Below are 11706 nucleotides of genomic sequence, written 5' to 3' on the forward strand. Positions count from 1 at the left end.
ACAGGGAAGGGAGCCTCAATCCGGGGACCGACAGAAATTGGAGTCCGGGTTGAGCCTGCACGGCAGAGCCTGTCTGGGCGGCTGCACAGAGTTCGCTCAAGCTCATGGCCCAATGGCTACAAAGCACCCGAACCCGCTGGGGCTGCAAGCCCTCGCCTGGCGCCTCTCGGTGACGCGGTCCCAGCGTGACGACGCACTGCAACGCCTCCACGTCGCAGGTTCCGCAAAGGACTGTGGGAAAGGCCTGAGAGGAGGGCCAAGATGGCGGAAGCGGCGGAGTCTCCGGGCGACCGGGAGACAGCATCGCCCAGGCCCCTGGTGAGCTTGGGAACTGCGACGTACGGGACGGAGGGTGAGGCAGAGTGCCTCCTAAGGAAGTCGAGGCACGGGCTTGTAGTCCAACAGCGCCGGAGCCCCGAGTGCTAGAACCAGTCCCCACACTGCACCTGTTCCTTGGGTAACAGCTTTCCCCCTCCTCACTTTGTGTCTTCTAGTCTTCTGGTGAAACTCCTCACTTGTTTCGTGTCCCGTACTCGGAGGGTTTGGCCCCGTCCTCTACATTGTGTTAAATGTAGCGCTTTAGGTGATACCTTTCCTTTCACTCCTCTGACTGTCACAGCTGGTCACCAGCCCTTGTTGGAGCAGCAACATTCTAGAAGTAACGAGGGATTGTTTTCCAGCGAACGTTGACATTTTATTGCTTATAACTTGTTCAATGGCCTCAGTAACTGGCTGTTCACCCTAGCTCCTTGCCACGTTCTTCGGAATACTCACTTGAAGGGGTTAGAATTTCTACTATCGGTACAAAGTCCAGAGCTCATACTTTTTGAGAACACAGGTTTTACAGTTAAACTCACCTGGGCCGAAATCCACCCATTCTGCTACCACGTATGTGATACTGAGCAGGCCATTTCATGCAGTGTGAGTCTTCATAGTCTATAGGACATGAAAATACTTGTCTCAGAAGTTTTTAGGAGGATGGAATGACCTAATTTATGTAAAATATCCACTACTATTGGTACCACGAACCAAGGAGTCTAAGCCGGTGTTCTGCCCCAATGTCTCTACTCCCAAATAGTGTACAGTTATGTAGTACTTGCTCAATAAATGCTATTTCTATTTCCTTGTTTTAAATTGACATCGTAGTTAGTGAACTATGGGTCAAGAGACTTGGTGTTTCCTCCCTCTATTTGTTCACCATTTCTTTCATTGAGCAAATATTTATTGAGCATCCACTGTGTGCCAGGCACTCTCTTGGCCACTGGGGACATAGCAATAAAAGAATGAGGCAGGGGAGAAGGATAGAGTTGCAACCTAGTATGTGAAATGAAGCCTAGGTCCTTATTTGGGAAATAGTGATAGAAATTCATTGCAGGATTAGTGAGGGGACTGACTGAGCACACACAGTATCTACCGTGGGATAGTTAGACATGCTTGGCTGTTTAACAGTTAGCTATTTTTTCATACTCTCCCAATCACTTTCCATGAAGCTTTCATGGATTACTTCAGTGGTTTTGGTCATTCATTACTCAATATCCAATCTATTTCTAGCCGACAAATGTTTCTTGAACTTCCATGCTGTATAATGCATTGTGCTACTTGGTATAGAGAACACAAAGGGCCTGCTGCTATGGTGCTTATAGTCTAATTTGTAGGGATAATGCCAGTACACACTGCTAAAATAAAGCTGTGCATAAGAGAAAATTGCACATGAAATACTAGGTAGGTATATTTAAAAAGAAGATGCTATTATGTCCAACTGAGATGATCAAGCTTCGTGGTAGAAGTTATGTTTGAGAGGGCCTCAAAGGATGGGTATGATTTGAAATTCTAAGTGACCATAAGAGTTATCAGTGACTGAGCACTTGCTGTGTGCCAGGCATTGTGCTCAACATCCTCCACTTAATTTCTAAACTTCACAGTAATCATTTCAGTGAGGTGGCTTTAAACTATGTTTTGTTTACAGATGAAGCAATGAGGTACAGAGGGGTTTAACTTGCTTAGAATCTTGCATCTGGTTAGTGGGCAGGCAAAAAATTTGAACCTAGATCTAACTGAAGTTTGGACTATTACCACTTATGCTACTTAGACTCTCGTGGGTGAAGGCACAGAGATTGGAAAGTGCTGATATGTTTATAGAACAACACATATTTTCTATCTGCCCTATCTTTTCTGCTCTATTACTGCAGTCCTTTTTTTCTATAGGAAGCTTTAAAAAAATCATAGAGCTTACTCAGTGTTTTTTAAAAAATACTATAAGCATGGTTGAAAAGTTATTTTTCATAAACTCTTCAAACAACCTCATTCTAAGATTTTAGGAGTCTCATTTTTTTAAAAAGGAATTTGTAAATTCTAGAGTTTTGGTCATGATAATCATATATAGCAGATGAACATAAGAGTTTAACAATTCACCTTCTTTATTCACTTTTAAAATTGTATCTGATATGTGGTTGCCAAGTAGTCTGGTAAAAAGAATGTAAATCAAGATATTTATATTTGTTTCAATTTACATTTTATGTAATACTCTTCTTTATCCAGCAGAGGCCACTAAAGCCACTAAGTAACCTAGTGCAACAGGAGTTCAGCATTTCTTACATGTCCATATTAAAAGATCACTTTTTAATAGCTCTACAGTTATTATCTCTGTCTTGATAGCTTGTCTCATTTAGGGATTTCATGCTGGAAAGAAACTATTTGAGGGCAAGACAAATACAGAATTTACTTTCACTATTTTTTCAATGAAATTGTTTAATGTCTCTTCAGGTAACACCTACTTTACTGTGTAAAACCTAGGAAGTGATGATGTCTTTGAGAAATGCTTCAGTGTATTATACCTTTAATTTTTTCCCACTGTCACTTCTCAGTTTGCAGGCCTTTCAGATATCTCTATCTCACAAGACATCCCAATAGAAGGAGAAATCACCATTCCCATGCGATCTCGCAGTCGAGAATTTGACAGCTCCACGTTAAATGAATCTGTTCAGAATACTATCGTAAGTTAGACTAGTTGAGAGAACTCTTCAGTGTTACAGAACTAAATAACTGCAATATTTTTGTTTGGTTTACTGCTTGCTCTATTTTATTTGTTGGAGTGTATGATTCTCTCCTAGAAAATAACCTGGCACAGGTGGTATTTTTGATACTGGGAATCAAACTCATAGCCTCATGCTTGCCAGGCAGGTGCTGGGCTGCTGAGCCCCTGCTCCAACTTATTTCTGGTCAGTCTTTTTTTTTTTTTTTTTTTCAGAACCTGGGATTGAACTCAGGCCCTCGCACTTGCCAGGGAAGCGCTTATTCCACTGAGTCATCTCCTCGGCCCCTCTGGCCCAGTCTTTGAAGAGCTGTTTGGCTACAATAGATACTAAGAATCTTAAGATGTCTAAACTTTTAAAATGATTTTATTTCTTTATAACATAATGAAAAATTAAAAAGTTAAAAATAATTTGAACAGAAAAATTGAGTAAACAAAGATGTTCTTATAGCATTCTTTTGTAATAGAAGCAAGTTGGAAAAAATATTGGTTAAGTTCAATGTATTATATTGATAGAATGCCAAATAAACATTAAAAATTAAAATCTAGGATAGAATTGTCTCCATTGTATTTTGAAAAGTTGTATTTACATTACTGCATCCTGAAGTGTCTTGACTGATTCTTTTATCAATTAAATAGTGAGTATTGGAACTTAATATATTTATATGTTACAAAGAATGTGGTAGCCAGGGAGCAGGCTTATTGGCTTTGGGACCCTAACATGTATGAACTGAATGTCACATTCTGTGTTTTTTTTTTTTTTTTTTTTTTTGGTGGAACCAGGGATTGAACTCAGGCACTTGTACTTGCTAGGAAAGCACTTATTCCACTGAGCCAACCCCCTGGCCCCACATTCTGTGTTTTACAGAGCAGCTTTTCATGATATTTTATTTAAGTATCATATTGGGAGAGCCCTCTTTTTTTTCCTTTTTTCTTGCCCAATCTCAGTTGCAATCTCAGGGTGCCCCAGGGGCGGGGCTGGCATGGCAGGCCTGGGGATTGAACCCCCTGGCCCCTGCACCTGCTTGCAGGTGTTTTAATCTGCTGAGCTTTTTGGCTGCCCCCCCCCTTTTTTTACAGAGTTTTCAAAATCAAAATAGAACTGGTAGTTGTGTGGAAAATTATTGAGTATTGAATTAACAGAGAAGCCATACTCTCAACTCTTTGGTTTATTTGTATAGTGAAGAGAGTTGTACTGGCATAAACCACAAAATTCAATGAAGGCTACCTCACAGGAGATTGAAAAAAAAAGAAATTTTAGCAAATTAACTGAAGGGATACCTGATCACCTTGGTCATTGCAGTATACCCGGTTGTTTGTGTCTTTCAGATGCGTGATCTCAAAGCTGTTGGAAAAAAATTCATGCATGTCTTATATCCGAGAAAAAGTAACACTCTTTTGAGAGATTGTAAGTATATGAAATTTCTGAGGGTTTGCTTCATTTCATTGTACCTTATATTAGTACTTTATAAGGCAAAGGCTCTATGGCAATAAAACTGATGTTATTTTGCAAGATGAAAATATGTAAATGAAAATTTTGGAAGAAATTTAGAATGAAATTTAGAGGTTAGGAGTTTTGCTAATTATCTTTATCTATAAATAGAAGGCTCTTTACCTTCACCTGGACAATGCTCTAGCAGATGCTGTCAAAACATTTCTGGAAGCTGCTTATATATAGGGACTTTGTTCAACCAAAGAACTAACACTTTCCAAGTGAAAAGCAAATGTTAAAATAGTATAATATCAAATACTTGTTAATGACTAACAAATTAATTTTACCTTCATGATATTTTTGTTCTCAAGACTATTACTTAGTCTGATGACTGCTTTTTCTGTTAAGAAGTTCTTTTAAAACCACAATAAAATTTTCTTAGAATTTTTTTCTTAAAATTATTAGGTTTCTCATTTTTCTTTTCAAGTCAGTTTTTATTCCTTATCAGAAAAATCAGGTCATTTGTTTGAGAACACTAACAGTGATGTCATACATGAGTGTACCTTCCCTTTTTTTTTGTTTTTTTTTTTTTGCATTACCAGGGATTGAACTCAGGACCCTACACTTGCCAGGCAAGTGCTTATTCTACTGAGCTATCTCCCCATGCCTTATGAGTGTACCTTCTATTGCAGCAACATTTCAGCTGTAATATAGGGATGTCAAGTAAGTAGTAAGTGTGTCATTACTCTGTGGAGCAACATCCACATTTTTCTGGACTGTGAATTGGTGCTGATAATTTAAGAATGATTTGCTATCTGTCTTAGTTACTTCTCTCATTGCTGAGACAAAATACCTGACACTCAGAGGAAGAAAGGTTTATGTAGCTCATGGTTTGTAGAGGTTTCAGTTCATCGTTGGTTGGCTGTGGGGTAGTGTGACATAGAGGGAGATCACAGAGGAAAAACAGTTCAAAGCAGACAGAAGAAAGCACAAGCAGTAAGCAAGGAATGACCACAGCTCTCTCTGCCCCTTTTATCTTATCCAGGCTACGGAGGGTAGGTACTACTCACACCTTTAATACTAGTACCACTGAGCCTAACAGTGTACCACAAATCATTCCTAATGTCACATACTCTAGATCTGGCCACCTCTGAAAAAAGCCCCATCTGTGACTGCATAAGCCTTTGTGGGAACATCTAAACACAGTTCATAACATTGTTACTGGTGTAGTGAAAGAGTGTGGACAGAGACTGGGGAATTAGCTCAGTGGTAGAATGCTTGTCTAGCAAGCTGGATGCCCTGGGTTTGGTCCTCAACATCACACACACACACACACACACACACACACACACACACACACAATAGAGCATGGGCAAATCCAGGTTTGAATAGTAGTTCCATGACTAGGTCTGTGGTCTTGAATGAGATATTGACTATTATGGGGCTCAAGGTTGTTTACCTGGTAAGCTGGAGATAATAACATGTGTCCTGCAGTTGTGGATTAGAGATGATAACATGTATAAATCACCTAGTATGGTATTTGGTATTCAGTAGGCACTCCATAAATGGTAGATACTATTTTAGTGCCCCCCCCACAAGTGCACATGATGTTATCTTACTTAATCCTTATTAACACCTTATGAGTTGAAAGGTATTGTGCCTGTTTTACAGATAAAATAAGTTTCAGAGAAGCTCTCAATGCCTTATCAAGATCTCATAGGCAAGATTAGAACAGTTTTCAAGTTCAGTACCCTTTCCACTTTATTGCTGTCCCAGATGCAAAGATATCCTTTCAGTTGCTACTGTGGCTCTGTTCAAAGCATGGTGGCTTCAGACACAATTCAGAACCAATGTGGTAGTTTAATTAGTGATGTGCTTTAGTTGATATATATTAGCTATTTCACATGTGAAGGTCTATACCCAAATCTTACGGAGAAAGATAGGCTGGCATAAATGATAAGTTATGACTAGAAATTTGCACTTTTGTGTTTATGCCCTACTTTGTAATCATATCCTATGGCAAAGTGGCAGCAGGGCAGTTTATGACTTACAAATAGTTTTTAAACACACAACTTGGGATCACTTCACATCCATTAGTATAGTTATGAAGAAAACAGAAAATAGCAATGTATTGCTGATGAGGTGAAATACTATAGTTGCTGTGAAAAACTGTATAGCTGTTCCTCAAAAAATTAAACATAGCATCACCAGATGATTCAGTAATTTCATTTTTAGGTATATACCCAGAAGAATTGAAGGTGGGGACTTGAGCAAGTAGTTCATATACATCTGTTGATATCTGCACTATTCATAGTGGCTAAAAGGTGGAAACAGCTGGAAACACTCATTGATGGATAACCAAATTATGCTATATACCATACGTGAATGGAATGTTATTCAGTATTTGCTAAGTGATAATAAGCACAAAAGGGCATATAATGCTATTAGGTACCTAGAGTAGGCAGATTCGTAGAGATTGAAAATAGAATAATGGTATCCAGGAGGTTTGCTGAGGGTAAGAGTGGGGAGTTTTTGTTTAGTGACCTAGAGTTTAATTTGGAAAAATTAAAAAGTTCCAAAGAGGGATGGAGGTGGTGCTTGTACAAGGGTGTGAATGCACTTCATGCCGCTTAACTGTATACTTAAAAATGATTAATACATTTGTGTTATATATTTTATAACAGAGCTAAAATAGGGCCGGCCAGATAGCTCAGTGGACTAAAGCGCCAGCTTAGGCAGAGCACAACAGCTGGGATTCGATCCCCATTGTGCCATGCCAGCTTTGCCTCCAGGGCGCCCTGAGAGGCGACTGAGACTGGGTGTGGTGGTGCATGCCAGTAATCCCAGTGCTCAGGAGGCTGAAAACAGAAGTCACTATTGAGTCTGATCTACGTAGTGAAACCCTGTAGACCCTGTACTAAAATACCTAAAAAAAAAAAAAAAAAAAAAAAAAGAGCTAAAATAGCTATGGATTTTTATGAATTAAAAACATCTTCAGTGCATTAAAAGTTGTATTAATGTGATACTTGAATTCATTTCTTCAATTAATCTTAAAATTTAATAAGATCAACAAGCATTGGAGTAGGGCTGTGGAGATAGCTCAACAGTCTAAGCACCTGCCTGGCAAGTGCAAGGACCTGGGTTCGATCCCTGGCGCCACATGCCGTGCTGGCCCTATGCTGAGCTGGCCACCAAGACTGGGTGTGGTGGTGCATGCCTATAATGCCAGCACTGGGTAGGCTGCAACAGGAGGATCACTATGAGTCCAAGCTGCGTAAGAGACCCTGTACCAGATACATAGAAAAAAAACCCCAATATTTAAAAATCATTAGAATAGTAGCATTATGATTTTTTTTTACCTCTTTTCCAAACTCTCCACATTTGTTTCAAAATTACTTATATAACTGAGTAAAAAGCCAAGTTTACATATGTACATGTGAGATTCAAGTTGAATGAAGGATCCATACACTTGGGTTAGTTGAGCAACATAATTTTCTATAAAGCTGTGTGTTGCTGAACTGTTGGTATACTTATCACTCAGCAGCTATTGATCAAAGACCACTGTTTGCTAGATCTGATGTTGGCAGAGCATTTTATTTTAAGAAAGCTTTTACATGTTGTTAAAGTTTAACCTTGGGAAATTACCAATACTGGGCTATTTTCTTACCTAGAAGAACAACAATTCCTTTAGTTCAATATAATAATTATAAAAGAGAAGCAGTCTGGGAGAGTGCCAAGAATTATGGACTGAGAATCAGCAGACCTAGGTTCTGGTCCCTTCTCTACCTATATACTTGGGCAAGTTGCTTCTCAGTTCCATATTTTGTGTTTGTGAAATGAGCAATACTGTCTTTACCTTGTCTATCTAATGCAGCCTCATGTTGATGGAGCAACTTGGGTGTGATCTCTGAGGATGTAGGGTGGGACACTAGGTTTTCCTACTGCATGCTGCTAGTAGGCAGAAACAAGTGATTTGTTGGATATGAGGTGAACAAAACTTAAGGAATATATAAAAAACTGTATTCTGAATTAGAAAACAAAGGGTAAGTAGGGGAACAGGAGAGATGAAAAGGCTTGTGCAAATAGAGCCCGGATGTCTGGATTCCAAGAATGGGAGGTAGGTATTGGCATACAGATAGAAAAAACACTACATGTATGTTTCTTAGTAATTTTTATCTTTCCTTGCCTTATAGGGGATTTGTGGGGACCCCTCATCCTTTGTGTGACACTTGCATTGTGAGTATTTGTATTTCCTTTGTCATTTGAGCCAAACTAGATTTTTTTATGGCCTTTTAAAATTGAGAATTTTGACAAAATATTTTAGGTAGGACTTCTGTGGCTTACTGTACTCCTTATGTACTTAATGGAAAAAGTCACAAAGCTTTCCAGATCAATTAAAAATTATGAAACTAAATAATGTGAAACGGATCACCACTTTTGTTTACAGGGTCTTCTAAGTTTTAGCCATGTCTATTCAACAAATATTTGTTTTCTCTTATATACTGCGCCATCATTAAACCAAGTGAATGAAATAGTTTTGGGTTTAAACATTATTTACAAGCATAGTTCTCTTTAAATCTTATTAAAATATGAATGAGAATAAATTAGACTATAAGTGGTAGAATTAAAAGCTAGATTCTGTCTCAGACTATTATGCTTTCCCATATATGGTGTGTACAAAGGGGAGGACCATAGGAGAAAGTTCCATTGGAGAGGGGAATACAACCTCTGATGAGTAGAAAATCTGCTGCTCTAAGCTTCAGTTCTGGCTTGTTATCCTAGCTCTACTATCAGCTATCTGTGTGACTTTGGGCTACTAATAACTGAAGTTTATAAAGTGATTTTTTTTCCTCTTTACACAAAATTTTAAAATATTGTCTCTTATTTTATCCTCATAGCAACTACTCAGTATTATTTTCCCTTTTGACAAACATGCTCAGATTTAGAGAGGTTATGGACCTAGTCAAGACCATATGATCAGTACTAGACCTAGTCTTCAACCTCAGGTTTGTGTCTGTTCTCTGCCTCTGTCATTATACTTTTCTCCACCTAACCCTATGGGTCTCCTTTTCCATATTGAAAAGGAGATGGTTGACAGGCCTAATCCTTCACCGTTCTAATTGTAACAAGTCAGCTCTTTTATGTGTGTGAGCAAACCATGGCCTTGTCCATGCTAGGCAAGTGTTCTATCAGTGAACTGCATCCCCAGCATCTTCAGCCCCTTCTAGTTTTTTCGCCCCATGCTGGCCACGAAACTTAGTGCCTGCACATCATTGGCAAGTGCCCATCAACTGAGCTACATCTACAGCCCTGACTTTTCAAAATAAATCGAGCATATGTTAATTTAGATCATAATATAGTATTCTTATTCCTTTAATAACCATATCAAGGGAATCAGTTCAGTGCCTTTTTTTTTTTTTGAAGTACTGGGGATTGAACTCAGAGCCTTGTGCTTGCCAGGCAAGTGCTTATTCTACTGCGCTATCTCCCCATCCCCCAGAGGAAGGGTTTATATTAGAAGCTCTTAATTCCACTTATTTGTAGAGAAAACCAGAGTCCTAAGACATCTATGACAGAACTAGGATCAGTGTGATCTCCTGCCTTTTAGACCATTCCATACTCTTTCCATCATATCATGCTAATGCAGTAGGGTTCCACACAACAAATGAGTGCTGGCATATATTTTGTATCTGATTGTCAAAACTTGGAATATGTGCAGCTGGAGAATATAAAATTCTGTATATATTGGCAAGTAGCATAGCTGGCCAAGACTTACTGTGTGACTTTTTCATGCAATGTAGTAAGAGGAGGTTCTAAGCTTCCTATTATTTATCATTTTTCTACAAAAAACCCAAGTCCAAATATTCTAAATCCAGAATTTAAAACTTTTTACATCTGTAAGATTATTAGGCAGAGGATAGTTAAGTGGCTGTTCAACTACCCAATTTCAAAGCAAAGACGCCTAGTAGTAATATTTAGGTTTTAATTCTTTTTTCTTTTAATTTTATTTGTGTGTGTGTGTGTGTATGTGTGTGTGGCCAGCTCAGCCCACCAGGGGGCGGGGCTGGCTGGCATGTGGTGCTGGAGGATTGAACCATGGTCCCTGTGCTTTGCTAAGGTTGTTCTAAGTAGGTGCTTTAGACCACTGAGCCATCTCACCAGCCCCTAGGTTTTAATTCTTTAAAAAAATCAGCAACTATCTGGGTACCATGGTACATACCTGTAATTTCAGCATTCTATAAGGCTGAGGCAAAAAGATTGCAAGTTTAAGCCCCACTCGGGCAACTTAGAAACTTAGAAAAACCCTGTCTCAAAATTAAAAAAAAATACAAAACGAACTGAGATTGTAGCTCAGTGAGAAGACCCTGGGTTCAGTCTCTACTAACCTCCCCCCATGCACATACACAAAAGGCAACTAAGTAGGTTTATAAGTTATTTCCATTTTTAAGTATCTGACTTAAAAACTTTAACCTCAAGAGTTACAAATCAGGTATGTCTAATAGAGCAGTAACTTGAATGCACATGGTCAAGACGCTTCTGGATTGGCTGCACCTGAGTGTTAGCATGTTGGAATGTAGGTTCAGCATGAGACAGTCATCATTTTCTTTCCAAGAAAATCTATAAATATGTGTTCCCCCACCTCTCTGCCTTTTGTGGTACTAAGGTCAAACCCACGGTCTCGTGCATGTTAGGCAAGTGCTCTACCACTGAGGTACAACACCAGCCCAGGAATTACATATGTGAAACCTCCCAATTGTAAAATAATTTCAAATAAAAGTAAAAACTATTTTAATTATTGTACGAACCAAGAACCTTATCTGTGAGCCACATTTGCCCCTTTGGGTTATAACCTGTGTTTGAATTAAAAGATCTTCAGTGATCCGTTTAAACATTTCAGCAAAGTGCAGCAGAGCACTGCTTATGCTCCTGAAGCATTTGGAACATGAAGGGAGCTTTGCCAAGCACTTTGGGCATTTTCCTTTCAGTGTGACCTATATATCGTAGATGATCAGATGAGGTACAGCACAGCACTTTGCTTCAAGAGTTTGAGAACCCATACCTTCACTTTGCTCTAAGTAAAAGATTAGGTAATTCTCATACTATTTACTTACCTCAGAATGTTGCAGAGAGGCTCCGTGGATGGTGATAAAGATGGAGGGCCTCAGTTTGCAGAAGTGTTTGTCATTGTCTGGTTTGGTGCAGTCACCATCACCCTCAACTCAAAACTTCTTGGAGGAAATAT

At 39.1% G+C, this 11706-nt stretch overlaps 1 protein-coding gene across 1 annotated transcript in view; it reads left to right on the plus strand.

The window, feature by feature from the left end:
• Positions 1-213: 213 nt before the first annotated feature.
• The window catches only part of Yipf6 (Yip1 domain family member 6), a 17296-nt gene continuing 5803 nt past the window's right edge, over positions 214-11706 (plus strand). Inside the window, exons 1-5 of the mRNA XM_004644515.2 lie at positions 214-318; positions 2865-2993; positions 4361-4439; positions 8657-8699; positions 11581-11706. Of these exons, the coding sequence (XP_004644572.1) occupies positions 262-318; positions 2865-2993; positions 4361-4439; positions 8657-8699; positions 11581-11706 (434 nt within the window). The 5' untranslated portion in view covers positions 214-261. The remainder of the gene's footprint in view (positions 319-2864; positions 2994-4360; positions 4440-8656; positions 8700-11580) is intronic.

The sequence above is a fragment of the Octodon degus genome, unplaced genomic scaffold (assembly GCF_000260255.1).
Source record: "Octodon degus isolate 3935 unplaced genomic scaffold, OctDeg1.0 scaffold00201, whole genome shotgun sequence".
In the NCBI taxonomy this organism is placed as follows: domain Eukaryota; kingdom Metazoa; phylum Chordata; class Mammalia; order Rodentia; family Octodontidae; genus Octodon; species Octodon degus.